General features: G+C 37.4%; 1 protein-coding gene across 7 annotated transcripts in view; it reads right to left on the reverse strand.

Moving 5' to 3' along the window:
• Window positions 1-203: 203 nt before the first annotated feature.
• The window catches only part of ZFC3H1 (zinc finger C3H1-type containing), a 43439-nt gene continuing 17216 nt past the window's right edge, over window positions 204-26426 (reverse strand). For 2 of the 7 annotated variants that reach the window (XM_015855866.3, XM_015855855.3), the window contains exons 9-35: window positions 22923-23087; window positions 19921-20058; window positions 19415-19533; window positions 18941-19087; window positions 18392-18566; window positions 18093-18224; window positions 16837-17385; window positions 16648-16757; window positions 16110-16241; window positions 14954-15075; window positions 14476-14577; window positions 13944-14057; window positions 12915-13098; window positions 12300-12486; window positions 11667-11858; window positions 9816-10053; window positions 8561-8666; window positions 8283-8481; window positions 7728-7822; window positions 6710-6820; window positions 6201-6305; window positions 5946-6111; window positions 5149-5249; window positions 3966-4067; window positions 3342-3381; window positions 1180-1242; window positions 204-1054 (exon numbers count right to left, since the gene is read on the reverse strand). In XM_015855866.3, coding sequence (XP_015711352.2) covers window positions 917-1054; window positions 1180-1242; window positions 3342-3381; window positions 3966-4067; window positions 5149-5249; window positions 5946-6111; window positions 6201-6305; window positions 6710-6820; window positions 7728-7822; window positions 8283-8481; window positions 8561-8666; window positions 9816-10053; window positions 11667-11858; window positions 12300-12486; window positions 12915-13098; window positions 13944-14057; window positions 14476-14577; window positions 14954-15075; window positions 16110-16241; window positions 16648-16757; window positions 16837-17385; window positions 18093-18224; window positions 18392-18566; window positions 18941-19087; window positions 19415-19533; window positions 19921-20058; window positions 22923-23087 — 4032 coding nt within the window. In that variant the 3' untranslated portion in view covers window positions 204-916. Of the gene's footprint in view, window positions 1055-1118; window positions 1243-3341; window positions 3382-3898; window positions 4109-5148; window positions 5250-5945; window positions 6112-6200; window positions 6306-6709; window positions 6821-7727; window positions 7823-8282; window positions 8482-8560; window positions 8667-9815; window positions 10054-11666; window positions 11859-12299; window positions 12487-12914; window positions 13099-13943; window positions 14058-14475; window positions 14578-14953; window positions 15076-16109; window positions 16242-16647; window positions 16758-16836; window positions 17386-18092; window positions 18225-18391; window positions 18567-18940; window positions 19088-19414; window positions 19534-19920; window positions 20059-22922; window positions 23088-26426 lie in introns of those variants that run through there. The other 5 variants (XR_014942359.1, XM_015855874.3, XR_014942355.1 and 2 more) reach the window with 5 other exon arrangements.

Consider the following 26426-nt stretch of genomic DNA (forward strand, 5'->3'; position numbering starts at 1 on the left):
CTGTGTAACTGAGGCAAAAGTAAAGCAGCTAAAGATATGTAGTTATCTTACATCCACAATACATAACTCAACCACACGTGCTTATATTTTGATCAAAATGTAAGCAACAGAATCCTCTTCATAACATCAATTGAAACTGAAAATGTCCCTAAAAATGACCAATGCAACATGGGTGTGCCAATACAAAACAGATCAACGTCAGCTTTCTTTAAACTGTTAAACTTTATTATAAATTAAATTTTCTTTACAAAAAATTGCACATAATTGACCACTCTTAGGTTCTGATGCACTGGCATTTGCAATAGTTTCTTTAATCTTCAAGTTTAATAGTCTCTGCCATGAGTCCAATGCAGAAAAGGGCAGTAAGCAACCCTCTTAGAGCCTTCAAGTGCAACAAGCATACTTGTGGCCACGGCAGTTACACTTTCCTTAAGAGCGGCTGCTTTTGTTTTAAATCCTGTAATGAAAAAGTCTCAAAAAAAGGTTTAAAAAAGGAAAAACCCAAAGTGGACTACTTGCTTTTTACTGTAAACACAGCCCAGTAAATTAATCCCAAACACAGATCTCTCAGGCATCAGTGAGAGTGTCAAGTGAATCAGGAACAGCAAAACAAAGAAAAACACGAAAATAAAAGAAAAACATGGAAAAATAATGTCTGTCATTTTGATTAACTATACTTACGTACATGATGCTATGACAATCTGGCAGAACCCAGAAGCGAGGCCAGACAGGAGTTCATTTTTCCAGAGAGGAGGGTCATGTTAATTGTTTCCAGCTTCATGGAAAGCAGACCGGAGGCTCGATATGCTCAGCAATACTCATCTGCCTTATGCAGATCTTAGGCATAAGTCAGCCTGAAGAATCATTCAACTGATTTTGGCATTTAACAGAACTTATGGCTGACTGTACCCAGCGTTCAGAGATTCTTGCATTCTGTTCTGCAAGTGTTTAAACTTAAAAGCTCATCTAGGCTGACTCCAACCTCTTGGCACTTGGATACTAGTTTTCTCAGGTTATCAGTTTTACCTCCTCCTGACGCTTCAAACAAGAGTTGCTGCAAGAGATGGGGAAGCAGATATAAGATTTAGCCAAAGCTTGAGCATCACCACATCTAAGGATATGGGATATGCAGAAAATTTATAGGAAACCTCAAACTGAATCATAAGGAGAAAACATTACATCTTTCCATAGTGTTGCACATAGAGGTAACTTATGAAGAGCTCTCTGATATAAATGATGGACCTGTAAAATAAAAACAAATATTAAGTCAGCAGAAAGCTGTGTACTCAAATTCACTGCTTTAAAGCTCAACAGTCAAATGTAATACTTTTTATTTTTTAAAATCAGAGTTTTTCAAGCACTACGTTGCTGCCAAATGAAAAGGCAAGTTCACGTCTGACCTTAATTCTGACCCTTGTATGTACACGATTAATCACATGAAGACAACTAGTTTTCTTCACAAGACTCTTGCCTTGTTCATTGCACAGGATGGAACACGCTCAGAGAATAAAGTAGATTACTATGTCCCTTTCACCTTTTAATTCCGTAGGTTTTCTCCTATAACATCTATCATTTACCCATGATTTAAAACTGCTTGGCATTAGCTTATAGGTTTGCAATTCTAGCAAAGTAAAAGGGCTATTTTTTTTTGTTCCTTGTTTTGTTTTTTTTTTACTATGTTTTTTAAAGCCATTTTACATCTGGAAAGAAGAGAACCAAGAAGATTTAACGCAAACCTCCTTCAACTACTGCTATTTCAATACCGACCCTAATCAGAGTGTAATTGGTGGAGGGTTTGTTAGCATTTAAAACTTCCATAACCATTTGTATACCCTCACAGCAATCTTATAAATGAACTGCTGAAGGGAATGACAGGTTCTCCACGGACAGTAAATCCAGAATCTGAAGCATAACCCACTCTTCAAACAATATGTTACTTGTTTGCAATAAATTACAGTTATCTGCAACTGTCACTGGTTTGTGCAGTTGTCAATGTGCTCACTACATCCCTAACTGGGCATTTCTCCCCTCTCTTCCACTCTTCCATCCCTAAAAATAAAAGCAAATAACTGCGCTTTCTGTGCCTGTTTAAGAGATTTTCCTTCACAGTGCAAGGTTAGTCAGGTAGTTGCAGAAGAAAGCCATATGATTTCTTCTGGGTGTAATCCAACTACAATATTTTACATATGCTTTATTTCTAATTGGTTCATCTTTTTTGAGAGCTCTCTTTGGAATTCATTTGAAGTATTTTGCCAACTGAATAACTAAATAAAGCAGTGACCTTCTAAGTCAGTCTGACTGTATGTACATAGTGCCTGAAAATGTAGTCCTCCTAATACAATGACTGAAGCAGGGATCTGTGACTAATTGCAGATGACACAAAATCAATACAGAGACAGAATTAAGGTTGAGTATGCAACCATGCCTTTGATGTCTCCTTATTGAACTATTTGATCTTACCAACCAAATAACTGCCTACTTGGGAGTATTCTTTTTTAATGATGCTAAAAGACAGTAAAAAAAGAAAAAGACTTCGTAACTGAAAGTAACAGGAGCCACACTACCCATTATGTATCAGTTCAAGCTTTGTTTTAAAAGAAAAACTACTGGCAGAAGAGAAGGATGCTGAGAAGCAGGCTCTACAAGAATGACACGTAATGTGAAACCACAGAGAAGCAGCTCAGAAATGCCACAACCAAGTGGTGAATCACAAACCCAGGGCCTCCTGGATCCCCTTAGTACACAGCATCTTTCCACAAGCAGAACATTTTGAGCGACAGCACCAGTATCAGGAAGATCCATGCTGTTTGAGCTGAAAAATGACTCTGTTGCTGTGCCAAAAAACACTTATTTGTGTACAGAGGGATAAAAACACTCTCCACACAAATACTATATATTAATAAACTCATTTTAGGAGGAAAAAAGCAGATGGCTTTCAGGGAGATCGCTACTTCAGCCCTCTACATACATTTGCTTGGCAGAACCACCATTCCAACTCCTGTAAACAGTAGTTGTTAACATCTTCCAGCACGAGAATCCCTCCATTGTATTTGAAATACTAGTCATCCTAACCAGGTTAAACTAAAGAAAGTAGAATACAGTCTCCCCAGTTAAGAAAAGATACAAATAGCATACAGAAATACTAAAATATAATCCTTTCTACTCCAATTGCTAAAGGTATTTCTCACACTTGAAGCAAATGCTTCTGTGTTTATAAACAGAGTATTTCAAGTATCAAGAAACCTTGAGTTTAAGAGGACTGCTGCTTTACATAAAGCAAAGGAACAAAGAAATCTACACAACTTTATAATTATTCATTTTAGTAAAGTGCACTGACTTACTTCTCTTTGTCCCATTAGAAAGCACTCGGCAGCAATGGCTCTGAGAAAAAGAAACAAAAATATTTATTCTTGAATTATTTTAAGCGCCATTATCGGCAAAATACTGATGTGGAATGGATCTACGAATTCCTTGTGAAGAAACTGACTAACTTCCAATGATATTAATCTACAGTGAAAAGATAGGAATAGCCGTTTTTTAAAAACAATCTTACATGAGCAAGACATTTCAGTGGTTCCCCATTACGGACAAACACTGAAGAAAAAGATCAGTTCAGCATCACTGGATAATGGAGATTACTGCTATTGTGATATATAAAGGGGAGGGTAGAGAGGAGGAGACAGAAGTCAATAGTTGAATTTAAAAAGGCAACTTGTAAATACATCATTCATCTTAGCTGCGTAATATCCATTCACACAAGCTTCTCCAAGAGTGAAATTCCATTCACTTGTAACTGTAAAGACATGACGGTACCTTGTCTGTTGCAACAAAGTAACTGTTTAAATAAAGTAATGAGACTTCCAGCACAAGCCCAATTTGAAGGATGTTTCAGATTTACCTTTGTGATGTAAATCTTATAAACAAAAGTAATATCTATGAAAACAGATGTATGACTGTAGCATTACATTTTCCAGATGGCCAGGCATGTTGGGATATTATATGTAAACATCTTGGCTTGCAGTTTCAGAATTTGAACATTGCTCTCCTCCCAGTACTGCAGAAGTAGTCTGTAAAAGGCATTCGTGAGAAAGGAACACTGCTCTAATCACTGGAAGCAGAAAAGCAACGCAAAGATAAAAAACACATTATACCAAATATATTATACCTAATCTAAACCAAGAGCTGCAAGTAAGAAGAAAAGGCAAGACAACACACCAAGTACTGACTGCGAATGTTTTCAGAAAAAGATGCACGTTCATACAGTAACTACACACTATAAAATCAGAGAGATAATACGATCTTGGCACAGTGCAAGACTCGTTTTTAGCAACTGTACATTTGAAGAGAAATTACTTTTGCAGTCATGCGACTACAAGCTACTGTGCAGTCAGTTCTGCTCACCCATTTCATGGTATCAACTAAGGAAGCTGTAAGCTCCACCTAGACAGAGTTACAACTTGGTATAAAGTGCACCCATTCACCTTCCGACACCAAAAGGTAGGTGTGTCACATTCCCTCCCTGAGCCCAAACAAACTTTCTTTAACACCTAGCTTTGAAATCTCAGCAGCCCCTACTGATGACAAGCAGTATGTATGCAGGGTCTTTTCAAACTTATTCAACAGAATGGTTGTGAGTTCACGGCAGCTGAATGCACTGATATGAGTTTTCTAACCCTTGAAGAATACATATCGAAATATTGTTCAGTAACAGTCAGCAAGATGTTTACTTCAATTGCTTTTGTTTCCCTTAAGATCTTACCAAAATGATTTGGAAATCACTTGCTAAAGTGATTTCTCTTCGCTATAAAGCACCAAGCCTAAAGGTAACATTGTTATATACAGGTATATCCATTTAATCTTGCTCGACATTGAAGCTACACTTACAATAAACACAAGATTTTAATATACCACTAACATCTCTCTATACGCTTGAGATTTCGACATTTGGACTCATGTGCAAAATGGATAAATTTATTAAGAGTTCCTACGTCATTATAAACTCTGTAAAAAACTAGAAAGAAATGCAATATGAGGAAGAACTATCACTTTTCTAGTAGAAATCAAACCACACACATCTTGTAATCTTGAACAAAAAGCAGTAATTGTACTAACCAGGTGCTCATGTTGATTACGCGTATTTCTACGTACCTCAGTGCAAGTCCAGGATTAGCAGGCATGGTAGAACAAAACCTTTCCAAAGTTTTGGAATGTTGAGATTTTGGAATACAGCTCAAGTAGAAGAAAACTACCTGTAAAATTAGAATTATAGGTATTAGTCCGCTTTATAGATGTCTAATTTTTGCTAAGAATAATGGAGAAGTAAACGACAAACTTTGTGACCAAAAGAATTTAATGCCTGCAAGTCTTATCCCCTCTGTGGTACAGAAATCAATTCATACAGAAGCTAACACAACTAATACTTTAGTCCTTCCAGCTCATATTTAGTAAGCCAAAAAAAAAAAAAAGAAGCACTGGGTGATAGCAAAACAGGAGAAAGGATTTAAAGATCCAGAATAAAACTAACTGAAGTGCTCACTTTGATCTTTCCCTTACTATCCTACTTGTCAACCACTGTAACAAAAATTGCCAGCCTAAATACTACTTAAATCTTCCAGTATTAGAGCTCTGCATACCCCTCTCACTTAACCATCTCTTCTCACCTTTGCAGTTTCTCTTTTCATAAGGAAAGAATAGTTTGCCATTAATATCTGTATTCACACAATATTGAAACGTGTCACTTATTTAAGCTTCTCTCATCCTCTATTCAAGAAGTCACTGCTGGATACTTCCTTGCTTGGAACACTATACTCTCCTCAGATATATTTTTTATTAATTCTTAGCTGGCAGAGCACATACAGCAACAACTCTGTATTTTGACAATTAGAAATACTTGACAAAGGGGTATCCATCTTTCTGATTAAAAATGCCCACATAAATGTTTTTACCTTGTTGTGAAACTCGTAATTGGTCCAATAATCAGCAGCACTAAAAGGAATTGGGTATCGTGTGGGGACCGTAACCAGACATCTGTTCACTAAGTCAGTAAAAACCTTGAATTCCTGAACTTTGTTGCTGGATCCAACAACCTTGTTATTCATAAAAACAAGGTAACTGGAAGAAAAGAAAAAAAAATAGACAGTTCTGGTGGCCTTCACTGAATAGTTTGGAGATTAAACTACTTTCCCCCCCCAGCAACTTACTCCAGCCAGATGTTCTGAACAATTTCCTGCTGCATCACTGCACCAAGAGCTGCTTCATAAGCATCCAGAGCTTCACTAACAGTCGCATGAAGAGACTGGCACAAACTGTTTATATTAGAAGTTTAAAAAAAAGTTATATGTTATTAACACAAAGCACACACTTGTATACTAAAATGTTAGAAACAAAGAGCTTCCCCCATTCTGAGATAAAAATGAAAACTGCTTTTTGGTTCAACTGCACAATGGACTAATTTTATCAGACAGCATATTAAAACAGCTAAATCTCAACTGCTTACGAGGAATAACACAGCCTATACAGTTTAAAATGCAACTCTCAAACTATCTTCTATTCTTGTAATGTATCTCATATTAGTTCTTTTAGACAGTAAGAGTGCTCTGACAAATCCTGAAGCAACGCGCCCTCAGTTAATGATTAATGTTCTGCAACTGAAAACTCCATTCACCCAGAGCCACTAGCTGTTTTTCAGAGATATCTTAGAAAGCCTCACCAGTAGATCTGCCAAAGATACGGGATTTGCTGGTTTACAATGTCATCTGTAAGATGCTCTTTATAAAGAGGTGCTGTAAATTCAATCGGCATTGGAAAATTCAAGAGATATCTAAAAGAAAAAAAGAGGTAATAAATGGTAACATCACTTTACACTGAAGATTCCTGCATGGACATATCGTTTAGTGTAGAATCTCAATTCAGGAAATGTATTAAAAAGATGCATCTACTGTTAGAGATTAGCTTAGTGCTGCCCAAAAAGATTTATGTAAGAAAGTATTAGATAAAATTATAGAAATAATTTATATAGAAAGCATTTTATTCCATTACATGATGATACGATAAATGTTTCTTTCTCTGGCACAACTATCCCATAAAATACATCAAAACCCAGGATGCAATTACCTACCTACCGTCAGCTACACTGCACTGCCAATATTGAATTCAATGCAAACAAACTCAACCAGGAATAAAACCTAACACCCAACTTGGAGATAAAAACATTTCACAGCCTTATCTACATTTAAGCTTCAGCAAATAAGTTATTCCTTTGAAAGCCTTCAAAGGCAGCTAACTTTCTTTTACAGACTTCCTGAAGTTTTCAAGTATGCAAGCTTCCTATAGTTAAGTAGGTGCCCAAATTTCAACAACAATGAAAAGCATGGACCTCTGGACAGAGGCCTTTTGCAAATGCTCTAAATATCAAGTTTAAGGCATGAAGTTTTATGCTTCCAGCTTTGAAAAAAACAACTTAGGCATACAACACATTTGACTGATGCCCATTTTCCCCACATTCAGATATTAAACTTGCTGTTTCGTCTTTCTTCATCTTATGTCTTTGCAATTTAGTTATGAAAGCACAAACAACTTACACAAACCTTAGAAAATATCAAAGCATAATTCACTGAAGGTTACTACGGTTTGCCAAGCTAAATGCAAAAGAATTCCAGACTATCCTGTTTTTCAAGAAAATGTCACTATTACCAAAACTAGCACAGAAAATAGTATCATAAATGTACCTTAAGAGATCCATGCACTCATGCTGTTGGTAGGTATCCTCAAAGAAAGCTGCCACAAATTCTTGCAACAGTGGAAGAACGCTGCCTGACCTTTCCTGTTTATTGTTGGATTTTTAAATCAGAAAAATTAAATCAGACATAAACCTGAAGCTGACAAGAAAAACTTAAGCACAATAAATATTAAGTACTATCTATCTCTGGGCTATTTTGCCTTCAATCTCTCAATAATGTTTAAGTCAGTCAGCGAGTAGAAGGGAAAAAAGGAAAACTTAATACGGGACTTTACTATTATTGTCTATTACTCTTGGGTAAGGATACTAACAATGGATTAGAACAAATAGTTTGAGGTATAAGTTTATCGATGCATACAATTCCTTTGGTTACATAAAATCTTGTCACTAATTTTGGCAGTTCTATATTAAATTTATATAAAGATGAACAAGACATTACAAAACTATCATCAAGGTTAATCTGATTGATTAAGTGTATGAAATGACATACAACCCCCAAAACTTCCATAAAGCCAACAAAAACAGTTTTGGGGTGGGGTATTACCTGTGAAATAAGGAATTTACACAACTGATAAAAAATTTCTGCATTCTGAGGATTCTTCTCAAACGCTCCAATCCACACTCCACAGGCACTTTCACTCTGTTCCATCTGCAAATATAAGGTGGCCAAACTCTCCAAGAGCAGACAGTTGTTGGGGCAGAGCTCCAATAAAGATCTACAAAGTTCTGCCGCAGACTCCCACCTAAAATAAAAGGTAAAGGTTTAAGTTTAAAAAAGTAGAGTTGAGCACCCCTAACTGGAAGTGCCTGGAAATATCTTACCTCTCAAGAAGCTTCAACAACGCTATCATGTTCCTATAGAGAGGAAAGCATACAGCTATTCTTTTGTCAGCTTCAAGGCTTTCATCAGTACATGTTTTGACTGCATCTTCGAAACAAAAATAGCAGAATTAAGACCTTAGACCTCAAGTAATGTCAAGCGTTACTTAAAGCATCCCAGAAATCATCCCTTAATCACAAAAATACAAAAGTATGGGAAGTGAGAGCAGTGCTATCATGAGTTGTTATACCAGGAAGATGACTATTGTTGGGAAAGTTCAGCTTTTTTCATTAACATATCACAATGAAGAACAGAAAAAAAGTCTTTCAGGAGTTTCATCCCTCATTCATTTAAGGACAACAAAACAAACTCAAATGGAATAGCAAACATTCTACCAGTGAACTACTCAAGCTGACAGTGTATCATCACCTACTTAAAACTACACAGCAGTAACCCCAGTATAGTTGCTGAAATCAGTTCTATTGAGGCAAGAACTAATATGGGTATATTTTTTAACATTAAGAAAAAGCAAGTTACTAAATTCCAATACTAAACAGTACTAAACAATGACTACCTCCACTCCTACAGGAGTTGTATCTACAAGGATTATGCTTGAATATTTACTTGCACACCGTATTATCATCTGCAGCAGTTCAATATTAGCTTCACTAACACACCAAGTACTGTCATTCAAGCAATACCAGTATCAAGTCTCCCTTTGGTAGCACCTAAGGCAATGCCATTTTTTCTACTATCTTCATTAGACATCTTTTAAAAAATTATTACTGCTTACGTATATCCCAAACAAAGACAAACAGAGGCTTTGCTCTGCACCTTCTAAGGAAGCATACTAACCTCCCAGTAAAATAGCTTCCCAACTGATACACCCCACTAGGGATGGGGGGGGACATAGAAAGGTTAATAAGCACAGAAGCCTGACATTTCTAAGTCTACAAGAAGAAGCAATGACAATACTGTCACAAGCTACTGTTCCCTATCTTGGTAGAATATCATAGTTCAGAGAAGAAAAGCTGCAGCTTTCAACCGCAGATGAAAAAGTGCATGTATTAAGTATCTAAACCATGGAGTTTCCTTATTGTTCTGTTCAAATCAAGATGAAATATGCACCGGACTTAATCCCAGTGGTTTAACATATCAGCAATATCACACCACCAAAGAAATTTCAGAAGTTGTATAATATTTTTTCATCTGTAAAAAGTGAGTAATGTATTGAGTAGTTTACCTCCTTAATCTTACCTTCAAACATAGCTAACAGTGTATCAGGATCAGTCTTCACATCTTGAACTGTTTGCCATGGTATTAGAAATGGCTCTTTGTTCATTATCCTTGAGGGACAGACGTTAGCTGGATCATAGAACTTGACTGGGAGAATGCTGAATTCCATTAAATGTATGTAAGACAGCCAAGCCAAGCAACGGTCACTTAAAGTAAGGCGTTCTGATATTATCTTTTCATTTGCTGATTTTAAAGCATTCTGTAAAGGTTAGAAGAAATACAGTGTATGTTTTAACCAGAAAATCTTTTAGATATTAGATTTTTTCCTGTTTCCTTTCCTCATTCTTATGTTCCAAATCTTTCCTGTGGTGAACAGGAAATAATTCATGCCCAATCAAGATTAAATTTAGCTTAGCAAATGTATGACTATATTCAAGAAATATACAACTATATAATTTCTGCTGTTCCAGAGAAACCAATGAAGATCTTTGTTTTTTGCAAAGGCAACTAAACATGATTTTGAAACGCTGCATCTCCCAATGCATTTTCAAGCAGCATTCTGCTTCGCACTAGCATTCCCAATACACCTTTTTAAGCAGTCACGTGCAAAACTAAAACAGCCCAGTTACACTGTGAGATCTCAAAATCGTTAGAGCAAGCAATGAGACGAGATCTGAACACAGCTGGTCCTGAAAATAGAAGTGAATGTCATGGCTAGTGATAGGCCAACCTTTTTTTCTGGAAAAATGTAGTACAAGCAAAGAATGCACTTTCAAAGGAAATAAAAGTACTTAAAAACATAGGCAAAAATCCAAAGTATTTCTTGAGTAAGAGGTGAAAACTAGAGTTTCAACAACATTTCATTTAGCCACTCTTCAAAATATTTTAGAAAATTTTCTTTCCAGTTTCTGAAGAGAATTATCACTACTCAATTTCAAGTAGTATTTTCACTTAGATTTTTTCCTCTTATTTAATAAGGTTAAATAATCTCTCCTCACTGTAGCCTTTTTGAGTGACACATTACAGATGAACATCTACAAAAAAGTGCTTTTGTGTAATACTTTGAGTAAAGGTAAAAGAAACCAATCCATGTGCTCTCCTTGTGTTCTCTAGATTTCCATTTCAGCACAATTCAAACCAAACTACCAATAATACTGCCTTCAGAATAGCTGGTGGAGTGAGTCAACGCAGTATTATACTTTTCTATTTAAAACTGAACAGCCTTAAAACAATCAAGAAAAATGTTATAAGATATAGCAGGCAATAAATGCCCCCTGCTGGCAGGAATGAAAACCTCCTAGTTGAAATTACCACAGCTCCAACTTTTAGAACTTAGATTCTCAACTTTCTCACCTGGTCTGTGGGCTACACGTCAGCAACAGCAACCTGAATTCTCTCTACAGTAATAATAAAAGCCTGTGATAAAACTTTACAGTTCACAGGATCTCCAGCGCCTGAGATAACGGTCCCCAGTTTTTGATGCAGGGGTATAAATGCAAAACAACATGACACTATGATCTTCCAAAAAAAACCTAATTGATTTGACCATTTCTGCAGCAACAAGAAACATCTGAATACCTGAGGCAAGACACAATTCACAGGTCCCTAAAGAAGCACTCTACTGCTAACCAAAAATTAGAAACTAAAGTAATTCCATATAAGTACGATGAAGCATAATGCACACTACAAGCTATTAGCAACCCAATGCAACAGAAAACATGCAAGAAACATATATGCAAACCTGCAATTATATTGTATTTTAAAAGACAAGTCCCTAGGAGACTTCCTCTAACAAATATAAGATGCAACAGCTCTTCTCAAGTTAATACTAACAGAGTCACAGGCATTAGAAAGATGAAGGTATAAAGTTACCTGCAGCAGCAGAAGAGCATTCTGGTATCTTCCTGTAAACAAGCTTAAGTGAACTCTGTACAGAAGAGTCTCCAGCAGCTGGAATGATAAGAGATTGGGATTTTCCTCTCCCTCAGTCATTTCCATTAGGAACTGCAGCATCCTCCCACATACATAGTCTTTTCCATCAAAGGAACTCTCCAAATTCAAGAACTAGAGAAAAATAATTTATATTTAAAAAGAAAAACACTTGCAGAGCTTCATGGTTAAAGTTTAAAACAACATGAATAACATACTTCGAATAACTTATCTTACCACTTTATGAACAATTTTTCACCCTCCCCACAAACCTCAGAGAACACTTAAAATGTTAATGCTCAACTTCCAATGTCCTTCTGAACATTTACATTTTGCAAACTTACATACAGAAAACCCAGCAAATTAAACATCTTGATTTTAAATGATTGATTTTCCTAAGGAAAGGGTGACTATTTCTACAGAAATTCTGCAAACAGAACTTTGAATTACCTCATTGTGAACAGTGCAGAACTTTCACAAAGCTGCTCTAAGATGAATTTTTCCTTTTGCACTTCCCTACTTAACATACACAGTTTCTACAGTAGGAAATCCACACAAGTGACATTTTTTACTTACTGTCCACCAGATCTGATAGGACGGGGCATATTCCACTGCTGTTTCACACATTTCCTGTATCTCCTCCTTCGTGCCTCTTTTGGAGAAGAGTCTGAGGTAATGACACCAAATCTCAGGATTTTCTTTGTTGTTCTCAAGAGCTCGAGACAAAACATTTAGAGTAGAATCCAAACACTCTGACGATGAGCTGTGAAAATTGAAATTATAACATTTAACTAACAGACCTACAGTAGGTATAGTTTTCCCTTAATGTTATTTTCCTTTAGATTTCCTCCCTTTTTTTTTTTTTTTGTTTGGTTGTTTTGGTCTTTTTCTTACTACGGTTATCATTTAGAAAGAGTGTTCTATTCAGACTAGTAGCATTTCCTTTGTAGACAGGCCATTCCATTTCTATCCTATACATTTCAGGTGTCCCACTCCAATTGTCACCACTACTGAAATACATCACCCACCATTTCACTGTGATCACATCCTCTGTTTGGTCCCTGTGAATTCTGCTTTTCAGTAATGAATAATTTGTATCTTCATTGAAGAAAGCTCCTCAGCACCAGAAAAGAAGTTTGATTACAGTTTTATGGGTAAAGCATAAGATTAAAATGTAAAAAGCAGACCTACCCTTCATTCTGGTTCAAGTATTTATACGCAAGTTTAATCCAAAGCTGAACATTGCAGGGGTTTTCTTGGACGCTTGCCTCCAAGTTGGAAATGTCATCAGTCTCACTTGTAAAATATCGGATATCATCTGGAGTCACAACAGTATCAAGAGCTGGAATTCTTTTTTTATGTTCTGCAGGGTGGGCTGCAAATGAAAAAAAACAATCTTCTCAAAACAGAAGTGACTTGTCACTGTACAATTCATACGAGGAGTGACACTTATATATACACTAAGTGTAGCCATAGCAGAGAGCAAAATACAGTTACTTCAGCATCTTTAAACTGTTTAACATGTAGAAAATTGGTTGTATGTAACACATGAAAAAGATACCAACTAAGTGTCAGTTTCTTAATGACATCTATGTCAAATAAAGAACTATCTCAAAAAACATTTATACAGGAATACAGAGAATGCCAAGAAATCCCAAAGCTCCCACTTGAATAATTAGTCATATTTCAGGATGCTGATGCTCAAAGAAACTTCCAAGTCCCAAATCATGTTTAAAAGCAGTTTTGCTTTTTACCTCCAGATCTCAACACTTATGATTCACGCTGTCCAATTTAAGCTAACACACAGTGTGCTACTTTCTACAGGTCTGGGGAATAAAACCCACCAATATCTTTTGGTGAAGCTGTAGCATTTCAGGGATCTCTATGTTCCTTTTCATGAAAAGACAGGTAGGAATCCCATCTAAGCTTCCAGTTACACCTTATACTATAGTTTGTTGACAGTTTTTTTTGTGTGTGTTTTGTTGTTTATGTTTGTGACTTTTTTGGGTTTTTGTTTTTGTTTTTTAATCCCATACATTAAGGTCTACTTTTTGAGAAAAGTTACGTGAAGGAACTTAAGAATATATGCACACAGAGAAAAGGAAGAAGCCAAAACATAGATTTTCTTAAGAATCACTTTAAATACGGGGTGTTGGGAAGCGATTGCTATGTTTTTCTCCCAAGTATTCTTTTTTAATGGCTGCCATGCTTCTCAGTTACCATATTTAATAGGTCCAGACTGCTCCTCCTCACTACTGCTGCTATCTAAAAGAGGTTTTCTCCAGTACTTTGGTCTCCATTTCCTTTTATCTTTCCATGTTGTAAACGGAGGTGCTGTAAACAAGCAAAGCAGAAGAAATTGTCTTTTACCTGTTTCTAGTCAAGATTGAAATATCTTGCCCAGTTTCTGATAAAAAGCATTCTACAACTGCAATACAAATGTACAAGTGTTATAGTACTTAGAGTACTAATAGTATTTAGTTTCTCGAGTGCTTAAGTCAAATTTTTGACATGGAAAAAAAATTCTAACAAAATTAATAAAACTAAAAAACTAATAGAACTTAAGACTATTATATTATGGCCTTAAAACAAGTTCTATTCATTATCTATCAGAAGTATAATTTACCTGAACAAACTGACACACAAAAGGGAGTACTGTTGGTTGAGAAAGTCATAGTGTACCAAATGTAATTTAAAAAAAAAAAAAAAAAACACAAAACATTTTATTTAATTTATCAAGAAAGTTACTTACTATGACTTTTACTCTCGTTGACATTGCTGGCCAGAAGAACAGCCATTTGATCTACTGACATACGGTCTCTGTTTATACCAAAAAGTTTTTCAACGTATTTTTCTGAAACAAGAACAATCACATCTTAGGTAGGTAAGCAAATAGATAGGTAACTTTTCAACAATTTAACACAGTCTATGCTTAACTAATGAAATATGACTGCTTCAAGAGGTAAACTAATTTAACACGTGAAGAAGACGACAGGGCAAGATTTCATCCTAAGTTCTGCCCCCATCCATTGAACCACAGCAATATTTTGAGCAAATCATTCCACAAGCCACTATTGTAATGAGCCTCTACTGAGGACTGAACTGAACAACTACAGAAGTATTTTCCACGTTGTATTACATAATAAGTACTTACTCCCAGAACTTTTAATGGAAACTATCTTCAGAAATAAATCTTTAAATACAAAAGTAAGCAAAAATTTCTTAAAAACCTGTGGCAGTGCTGATTTCTTCATCAGTGCTTTTTTCTGAACAGCCAATCAGTTCTAAATTGTAAGACAGAATGTCCTGAAACAGCTGCTTTCGGCTAAGAGTGCAATCTTTCATGTGCTGCCTAAAATAAAGCAAAAAGGAATTAAAACATTTATCACAGCAACAATTTAATAATGTCCACAATTAGAAAGCTGACACTGGTACACACAAGGGTGAAATATAAAAAAAGGATATCTGTGATTAATAACATAGCCTGATTTGAAATTTCCCTTAAATGTTTCTCTGGGCCTTCTCTGAACTTAAGTCCACATCAGTAACTTAATCCTAGTCTTCATTATTTCAATACAGACATGCTTATTAGAATAAGATTCTATACACTTGCTTTGCACTAATAGAGCATCACTGTGTTTAAAACTTTCCAGTTCAAATAGGTTAGTCATAACAATATCACTTTGGTTTTATAGGATCTGTGGTATGAGTTGATGATAATAGCTGTGAGTTGATCCAAAAAAGCTTTTTTTAACTGCAAAAAGAGTATACTCCTATTGTATTTTTACAGTTTTCAAACTGAAATGGTCAATATGTATCCAGTTGTTCTTCTGCCAATTTCTTACACCACACAGTGTAATGCTGCTTAACAATTTTTAATATGACTTAACACCAAGCTTCAGAGGAGCCAAATAACTTAGTATTTTACCAGAAAACCAGAATGTCTCTACTACAATGTTATTTTCTTGTATAATTACTTAATATTTGCTATGTACTTTATGTCCATTTGCAGCATGATACATTTGTAACATGATTAACACTATCTATTGCCACTAAAGATTCATGATGGTCTAAAGTTACAGCAAAGCACTACGTAAGAGACCTCTATCTGAATTGCAAAGTAATCAAAAGGTAAAACATTCTCTAATAGTCTATGCAGCTCTTTTTAATATAAAAACTTGTACCTAAAAAGCTGTTTTTACTCATGGTTCAGATGCAAGTTTTCAAATTATTTTTACTGCAAACCAGGTATTTACAATACGATATCTAAAACTTTCTTCTCTAAGACTTGCCCTTAAAATCATAAATGGAGACCTTCTGAAAGAAATCTTGCCTATTTTGGTCTTAAATCAGACACCTCTATGGATCAAATGAAAGAGAACTCACCACTGGCAGTCGTCATCATTACATGTGCCTGTTAAATCAAAGCGGCAGAAACACTGTTTTGGCTCAATCATATTGCTATAGGTTACCGAACTGAGGTACAGTTTTTCCTTGGTTCGAAAATACGGACTGAACCTAAAATGAAATAATGAATTATTGTGAGAAAGCATAAAAACGAAGACATCAATTTTATTACATAAGACATTAAAAAGAGATGAAACATTAAAAAACCAAGCTATTTTTTAGTACTAAATCTCAGAATGTCCAGAACTCTACCACCAAAGATAGCTATGACCTACAGTATAAGAGATAGGTGGAAAACAGATGGACAGAAAGGGAATGGAACAGTATTTCTATAGATTCTGCTCTACTATTCTCTTCTCCCCAACATGGTAAATTTCAATCATGAAGTTCCCTAGCTAGAGAACACTGCTTCAGGAGATTCAAGTTTCTCATCACAATTCACCTTTCTGTACATGCATGGGTTACCAATGAAAAGCAATGTAGACTTCTTTAAAAATATGTGCATAAGTTAAAGTACCTGTAGGACTTAAATACTAGAAGAGGACTACGATATGGTCCAAATGGAAATGGTTTTGCTTCAGTTTGCTTATTCTGTGACGTAACAAAATCCATATCCACTGAAATTTCCTAGAAAACAAATGAAAAGGGATGTAGAAATTGCTGCATGACCCAAAATAAAAGCCACATTCATATTTAAAGCATTTACCTGACCACATAAGAGATCTTCCTTAGGTGCTACTAAGGCAGTACTTTTCACTAACAGTTCTTTCAAACTGTCAGCTTTAGCATAAAGTTTTTTCAGTTCATCAATGTTCAACCCAAGGAAAAGCTCAGGCTCCTCTGCTGCCTTTTTAGAAAGTTTGTTTATAGGTTCTTGTTTTGGAGTGTCCATGTGTTTAAGATTTGGCTTAGTGTAAGAACTAGATTCTCTGAAAGATCTCCTTCGTTCCCGGTTTGAATTAGACAGCACCTCATCATCAAAGTAGTTTTCTTCACTGTCCAAAGACAATTTATCCTGTGTAAGATCATGAAGTGATGGCTGAGGTAATGCAAATTCAGCTTCCTCTTCTGCCTGAGGTGCAATATCGGATTGTTCCTTGGTTTGAAGTGCACGAGCCTCCTTCAGTTTCTGAATCTTCAGAGCATACTCATACTCCAGTTGCTGCAGCCGTTTTTTTTCTAGTGCAATCAGTTCTGCTGAATGCTTTTTTGGACTCGATGCAGGGGAGTTCTCCAATTTCAACATTTTGCTTGGCTGAAAAGAAAAAAAAAAAAATCCCTTTATTTCATTTTCACATTTACTGATGTATTGACAGGAGGCAAATTAAACATGGGCAAGTTATTTAACTTAAGAGTTTATAAAAGTATTTTCAAACTCTTGCCAAGAAAATGTCAAAAAAACAGAAGGAAAACCAGCAAAAAGTCTCCTACAAATCAATTGGCATATATGCAGATTTTTCCAATACAGATTACCCTACACTGTGTGTAAGACTTGAACAGAAGCTCTGAGCATATTTAAAAGGTGAACTACAAGACAAGCATCCACAGGAAAAATAAAAGCAAAAATGTGCAGAAGTAGACAGGCAAACATATAGGCCCGGTTCTTTCATAATTAGTAAAGTAACAAAAACCCAATTTCTGTGCCTTTAGTAGATAGTTTAATGAGATAGTTAATGTCTTATAGACAGCAATTTCCTATCTTCAAAGACATAAAGATAACAGAACCTATTTCCTAATGACATTCCTTTGGCAAATACACATAGGCTATGAACAAATTTTTTTTAATGCTTTTTCCTCTATTGAACTCTCAAAAACAGAAGAAATAGATTTGGAAGATTCCTCCAGTGCTTTTGAAATGCTCTCCTGTTTTTCCTGAAATCCCATCTGAAAGAGGTTTCCTAATCAAAAGTGCTACTGCTTTTCAAGCACAACATTAAGAGCACTGCTCAGCAGCAGACTTACTCCAAGATGTTCTTGTTCCAGTTTTCGTTTCCCAATTTCCTTACTTGCTACCGCTTTTGCTCGAGCAAGTTCCTCCCCATATTTTAATGCCAGAGCTTTTTTGACTGTAACTCGTTGTTGAACCTTATGAATCTGGAAAACAAAATAATATGCAAGTTTTCAGATACGATAATAAAATACAGTCAGAAAGCATATGGGAATGAATTAATCATTCCTCCAAAGCAAGCCTACTGTCTCCAAACAATAAAGTTTCCTACTCCAAGTTTTCTAGTTACAATTAACAGAAATTCAGAATTTACTTGTTCCTGAAGCTTCTTGAGAAACATCTTATTAGCATTTAAGATCTTCTCTGTTGCCTGCAGCTGTTCAGCCAGTTTGTTAATTTTATTTTCAGCAATTCGAACGTTCTCTCTTTTCTTGGCTTCTTGTTGCAACAAATGTTTCAAGACAGATTCATCCTTCATCAACAGAAGTCTAGAGAAAGATAAGACATGTAACCATTATTTTCCAGAGAAATCTCTTGGAGATATCACCGCTCTATTTAGAAACTAAATTGTGCTTAGAGTGATGCTTACTGACACTCCTAGCAAAAACCTAAGTGTCTCCAAATAGTCTTAACATCCATGACACATTAAGCATTGGTATTACATAAAATAATTAAGTGTCCAAGTTTTCACCTAATTAGTACTGCTAAAACAAGGAAAGGTAAGCAAATGGCTTATCTTCGATACTCTTTTTGACATTTAGACATCCAAAACCCACATCTTGTTGCCTTGTGTTTCACAGCATTAGAGTTTTAACTGTTCTAAGCAAACAAGGTAGAACATGTGACAAAGAAAGAGACTCACTTGTTTCTCTTTAGCTTTGCTTCTGCTTCAGTTACTTGTTTCGTTGCTACTGCTATTCTCCCAATTCCATCAACTTCACCATCAGAATTTGCAGGAGATGAACTGTTCTTCAGTGGATCAGACTTAATTAAACGTTGCTTCTCACGACTAAAACAGACATTAAAAACAAAGACTTTCAGTAGCTTCAACATTAATTCCTAAATGCTCTAAAAGCTTCAAAATAAAAAGCAGCAGTGCAAGATCTTCAATTTAAAGAAAAAACCTTCCACAACTCAGACATCTACTGCAAGTCAGTTTGAATCTAATGACTTCCTTCAGACTCCTACAGTTGTCCTGTCAAAACCTGATAGTGGAAAGACTGTAGGCGATAGTAATGTTTTCAAAACCCATTTTTCTTTTAATCATAAAAACACATTGCCAAAGACCTACAAAGAACATACGTTTTACTTTAACAACAATCAAACCATTCTGTACCTTGCAATCTCTTCTTTCAGGAGCCTGTATTCTATCTTCTTATCTTCTGGTAGAGCCTCTGGAGTTCTCATTGGATCATTTTCTTTTTCTGATTTTGGAGGGGCCTTGATTCTTGAAGCCTTTTAAAAAATTAAAGTCATTACTTCTCATGCAAGTTTCAAATACAGCTATTATCTGTTTCTCAGCACAATCTTAAAGCTGTTCAAGATCAACAAGACTTCAAACCATCTGCTTATTCTAACATTCATTAAACACACTTTAAATTTAAACTGAAAAAATGGAATCAAAATATTCCAAGTTGTAAACAGCATGATGCTCCTTTAATCAAAAAAGATTTCAGTTAGCTTATGCAAATTACAATTTGATGATTCAGATAGGAGTAATTTATACACTCTTGGCCTTCTCTGATGTAGCACAAGTGATTCTTGATTCAACTCTAGAAGTTCAAATTCTGTAAACAAAGCAAAATAATTACCAAATAAACCTATTAAATATTGATAGTTTACCTCAACATTTCTCCTTGCTTCTTTTATCATGGATTCTAGTCCACCAAATACACTGTTCGTTGAGTTAGATGGCTCTCCATCAGACTCACTGTCGTCTGAATCATTTAATGTCACCACAACAGATTTGTGTTTTGGAAGCTGTATGGAAGAAACAATATATATATGAAAAAGAAAAAACTACAAAGAAATAATTGAACACATTTACAAGAAAAGAAAAAGGAAGATAAAATCCTTTATCATGGCATGGGATAGTACACTAATCCTACACTGCATGAAGAACTTGTGCATCTCCCCTAGCATCCATCCTTGATAGTGTAACATGAAATGTACATCAACATTTTCATCCTTCTCCCAAGTACCTAGAGCACATTTGTAGCTTCATGGTCATTATTTCCATTTATAAGGAGAACTACCTGACACTTTAAGTGTCACTTCAGTGAACAAACTGAAGGGTAACAAGGAATTCTATCCCAGAAATGCTGCAAAAAGACATTCAAGACCAGGATTTTGTCACACACTTGGAACGCCTCTTGTCCCCAGACAAGAGTGTCCTACACCCAGAGTTAGAGTTAGTTGAGCTCACAGTGAGCTGCTCAGGCAGTTAAACTGGCAGAACACAACAGTACATGGAGAAGGCAGGCTCCAAGATTAATCACTTTTTGACAGCATTACTAATTGAATCAGCACAAAGAATGATGTAGAAACAAGGAGATTAGATTAGCCTCAGATGTTCCAAAGCTACAGTTGGAAAATAAGAAACTTCAGCTCACATTTCCAGGACTTACTTTCCTATTTCCCAGTACAGGTCAAGTGAACTAAATACAGATTTAAGTTTAACTTTTACATCAGTACAAGACGTGTCTAAAGTTTTACATGCCTTATAAAGCACACTACAAAGCAGTCCTCTACTTTTAAGGGGAAAACAAAGTCCTTTCTTTCTGATATTCTCACAGTAAGGATCATATCCACTACTTCTGAATGTACTACAGTTGCAGTATCCGCACCACCACAGCAGAGTGGTGCAATTCCAATTTTTACCGGTGCAGTAGAACGGAACAAATCACTCATTTTCCCCCTCTGAATTATTCTCTGACTAGATTTCCACATAAATCTAACTTGATCAAATTGGGCTTTCCACCTTTCACCACGTCTTCAAATGTCCAATATATCACTTCCCTATCACTGGCTTTCTGGTATTCACAGACCAAAGCTGCCAAAATGGATTTGGCACAGTAGGGCAGCATAAACCGTCTCTAAATCTCCCCTTCGCTCTTCTTCTAGGGAAAAGTTAACAGTGGGGGAGGGTCAAATCCAGGTTCTTTCCAGGTGTTAAAGCATTGCCTTTCATCACTGCAACTTACGTGAGACATTATGTTACTCAAACTGCCTGACAGCTCCCCAGTGACATGCACTCCCTCATTTTTGCACCTTCAGTTAAACACCTCTCATTTGTGATATCATGCAGGACAACAGAATATACAGTTACTTAAGGATTTTTGTTTCATCACATGTTTAGTATTTAAACATGGATAAGAACACTTAAAAATGCAAGCAGGAGTGAAATGATTGTAATAAGGAATAACAGGCTCAAAAATCACGTTTTCCTCCAAATTTAGTAAAAATAAAATAAATACAAAGATACCAAACACTGATAGAATCATACTGCTCATTACAGATATCCTGCATGTGAAAGAGTATATGAAGCCAAGTTTCCTAAGATGCATTTTTCAAGGAATTGCTAACTTCTGTTCACTGCCAAAAACAGAACAGCATATTACATGGACTTCAATTTGGCACAACACAGGCAAACACTTTTTTATAACATGCTTCCAGCAATCCAAGATGTTTGCAGACACCACAAATCAAATGCTAACTGAAGTTAGACATACTATTCAAATGAAGTAGACTGGAGCTAACATAATGAAGGCTGCTGCTGTTAAGAGAGGAAAACACCCTCTTCTCCACCTTAAACCTGCACTGACAAACATGTCACCTGAAACATAGAATCACAAGGTTGGAAAGGACCTATAAGATCGTCTAGTCCAACCCTCCTCCCTTTACCACACCTACAGAAAACCCCTAAACCGTATCTCCTAGCTCCCTATCCAGATGCTTCTAGAACACTGCCAAGGATGGTGATTCCACCACCTCCCTGGGCAGCCTATTCCAGTGCCTGTCACCAGTTCTGTGCTGATGCTCACACAGTTCACTGAAAAAATAAAAAAAATAAGCACACTACCCAACCCCACCACCACCTCTGCAGAAGAAGAAGTTCTTTTCATCCCTTACAAAGTTTAGTTTTCTCATTAATGCAGAATGTTAAATAAGAAATAGGAATGACACTCCAGACAGTCTACAAGGAGAGATACCATCAGACCAGAAGCAAGAGAAAGACCAGCTTTTGAGGGGAAAGAGCAACTGAGGGATTACTCTGACTCAGCTACTACTGAAGGGCACACAGTTTCAGTCTGTGTTAATCTGAAAAAGGAATTAACTGAACTACATCTGGAGTCTTAGAAATTCAAGCTTCATAAACCTGAAGTTTATGCAGCTTTAGTAGAGTCAGCTATATCTACAGTAGCAAGAGGCACCAAACTGTATCTATTTCAAGCATCTTAATGTGAACTGACGCTAGCCTGGTTCCATGTAATAAACAGTGCAGCTAGAGTTCACTAGTACAGTCTCTGAACTTATTTGTTTGGTTTAACAGAAATGATGTTCCTTTCTAGAGTGAAAAGAGAAAGGCATTTTCCAGTTCAGATAAGCATGAGTGTGTTTTGACGCTCCCTCAAGCTGTTAAATTCTTAATTCAGCATCTACTTATTTTTAGAAGAGAACACGGATTAAAGTTACTAATGATTCAAATGTTTAACTGAAGCTCCACCATTCCATCCTGCATCCCTAGTAAAAATGAAGTAAGCCTTATCTATTTTCTCTTCACCCAAACTGAACTCAACCCCCATTTGCAGTCCTGTTAAGAGAAAGCACCAATATTTCCTTACTGTGATCACTGCTCGTGGAGGCCTTGGTACTCTAACAAACTTTGTATTTTGTACCCGTGGCTGAGATACAGTATTAATACTGACAGCAGACAAATTGCTTCTTGGCACAGATTGCAAATTATCCAGAACAGGAGGGGAAGGAGGACCACTGTTACTCGAAGTTTCCTATCAAAATAAAATAAAAATAGTCATAAAAATAATCATAACCCACAGGTATTTTACAATACAAATGTAAGCACAAATATTATTGCCTAAATCATTATTTCAAGTTTGAAGACATGCGTGAAATGGACTATCCAAATGTATTAGATAAAACTTGTATCTGCAATAATGCCAAAATGCAGTGATGTTAAAACAATCACAACCTCCAAAACCATAAAACTTGTTTCTCAAAAAGGATCACACGCACCAATCATATTAACCTCTAGAAGTTGCAGCCCTCCCAACTTCTCTCTCTGCAAGTTTGAAATGAAGTTAAACTGTCATGGTTTAATAATTTTGTAATTTTTGCTATCAGTATTCCACATCATAACATCATATTAAGCATGAATAATTTTACTGAATCTGCAACTTACAGAAGAAGACTACATCTCCCAGGGAACAACACGATAGGTCACGGGACCTGGACTCTATATTAACTCTGTCGCAGAACAGACTGACGTCTTTCGAGTTCTGGCGTTCAGGGGAGTGTGTGGGAGCCTTCAGCCGTTCGCCTAGATTCACAGTAGGCCTCTCGGTTACGGGACTCATTCTCTCTCCTATTTTGCTTGATTCGTTAGCTCAATTTCAATTATATTGTATTATATTGTGTTATCCTGTATTTCGATATAGTATTTAGTAAATAAGTGTGCCTCCTTAGATCGTTGCCGCTGTTTTCTTTTCCTAATTAATTTTTTTCCTTTCGGCCTAGGGCCCCTCCGGGGCCTACGGCCCCCTGTCACGGACGCAGGTGGATTTTTAGTTCAAACCGTGACAGATTTTGGTGGAGAATGCGGGCAAATTGAGTTGCTGTTTTTCTGTGTTTTCTTCTGTTGCTCTTTTAGCTTTTAACAGAGCTACGAGTTTTTTTTCCCTGTTAAGGAGCTATCTCGTGTTTGCGATTCTGCACCTGCGAGCTTGACCTTGAAAGTCCAGGCGGACTGCCAATACTCCGGTATATTTTATAAACACTGCTGAGCTTTGTTTTCTTTTACTTTTTCTCTCTATTGGAGGAAAAAAGATGTTTTCTCTACTAAATTTGTTTTACCAGGGACTGTGTGCCATTGGTTCCTTTTTTGAGACGCTCCGAACATATTGGGCCATGTTTAAGCTAGCCACTTTTTCTTATGGAGCTATACAATTGTATAATGAATTGAAAGCATGGTTAGCAATGCTCACTTCGTATCTGTATACAGCTCCAGAGGGAGCAACTAATGCAACTAATTATACAGAAATGGTGATTTTTAAGCGTGCTCCTCTTTCTTTCTATGAATCCTTTATGCAGTTCTTGAATGATCAGTGGGCCACACTCTTAATCTCCCTGATCTTACTGTTGATTATTGTAATAATCTCACTCAGTATCTGGATTTATAACATCCGGAGGAAGTCTTCCCTAGAACCAGAGAATACTGAGTGGCAGGGAATTGAAGAGATTCTCAAAGGACAGACATCTTCAGTGTTATGGAGCTTCACTCCTGAACACTTGAAGAATCCTGAGAGTTTGATTGCATATTTGAGGCAGGAATGTTGTGGCTCAGGCAGATCTCAGGAGGCACAAATGATTTTGGGCCTAGCTAATGCTTATTGGGCCTTAGTCAATACCATTCCTGAGAGAGAGAGTCTTAGAGCTGAGGCAGAAAAACTTTGGACTGAGAAGGTAGAGAGAGAAAAAGCTTTTGAAGCTGAGAGAAAAGATCTCCTGTACCAACGAGACTCAATCTGGTACGAGAAAGAGAGTCTTAGAGCTGAGGCAGAAAAACTTTGGACTGAGAAGGTAGAGAGAGAAAAAGCTTTTGAAGCTGAGAGAAAAGATCTCCTGTACCAACGAGACTCAATCTGGTACGAGAGAGAGAGTCTTAGAGCTGACGCAGTAAAACTTTGGGATGAGAAGGTAGAGAGAGAAAAAGTTTTTGAAGCTGAGAGAAAAGATCTCCTGTACCAACGAGACTCAATCTGGTACGAGAAAGAGAGTCTTAGAGCTGACGCAGAAAAACTTTGGGATGAGAAAAGCTCCCTGCAATCCCAACTCAACACTCTCCAGTCCGAGTACAGCGCCCTCCGGTCCGAGCACGACGCTCTCCAGTCCGAGCACGGCGCCCTCCGGTCCGAGCACGACGCTCTCCAGTCCGAGCACGGCGCCCTCCGGTCCGAGCATGACACTCTCCAGACTGAGCGCGATGCCCTCCGGTCCGAGCATGACACTCTCCAGACTGAGCATGATGCCTTCCAATCCAACTGCGACACCCTCCAGTCCGAGCACAACACTCTTCAGTCTGTGCATAATGCCCTCCAGTCCGAGCATAACGCTCTTCAGACTGAGCACAATGCCCTCCAGACCGAGCACAACACTCTTCAGTCCGAGCATAATGCCCTCCGGTCCGAGCATAACGTTCTTCAGACTGAGCACAATGCCCTTCGGACCGAGCACAACACTCTTCAGTCCGAGCATAACACTCTTCAGACCGAGCACAATGCCCTCCAGACCAAGCTCAACACTCTCCAGACTGAGCGCGATGCCCTCCGGTCCGAGCATGACACTCTCCAGACTGAGCGCGATGCCCTCCGGTCCGAGCACGACACTCTCCAGTCCGAGCACAGCGCCCTCCTGTGTAAGTGCGTCGATCTCCAGGTCAAACATGACTCTATTGACTCGTTGTACACTGACCTCAAGGCCGACTACAACGCCCTCAAAGCCAGTCGCAGCACCCTCCGGTCTGTGTACGACGAGCTCCTGTCTGACTACGACGCTCTCCAGTCTGAGCACGACGCCCTCCAGTCTAGTTATAACGTCCTCAGGGCGGAATGCGACACCCTCAAGTCTGAACCGTATGTACTCCAACTTAACCAACCACCGGGGGCACCAGATACAATGTTGGTTGCCCCTGTAAGAGGGCGAAAAACAAAACGAGTTTCAACTCAGATAGAGAAAATGCAGAAGGAGTTAGAAGAGCGGAGGGAGTTAGGAGAGCAGGACTCAGGAGAGCAGGGGGACTCAGGAGAGCAGGGGGACTCAGGAGGTCAGGGGGACTCAGGAGAGCAGGAGGAGTCAGAAGACCAGAGGAAGTCGGCGGAGCAGAGGTTGTTAGAGCAGTATAAGAAGATGTTAGAGGAGGAGAAGAAGTCAGAGGAGCAGAGGAAGTTAGGAGAGAGAAAGTTAAGAGAGAGGAAGAAGGAGGAAGGTCGCCTGGAGGAAATAACACAAGCGTCAGAGTCAGGGTCAGAGTCAGACGAGGAGCCAAAAGCTAAATTTTCTTTACGAGAATTTCTCGAGTCCAAACTTATAGATGGGGCAGCCTCATCAACACA

The sequence above is a fragment of the Coturnix japonica genome, chromosome 1 (genome assembly GCF_054131305.1).
Source record: "Coturnix japonica strain WE chromosome 1, WE-NBRP24, whole genome shotgun sequence".
NCBI lineage: Eukaryota > Metazoa > Chordata > Aves > Galliformes > Phasianidae > Coturnix > Coturnix japonica.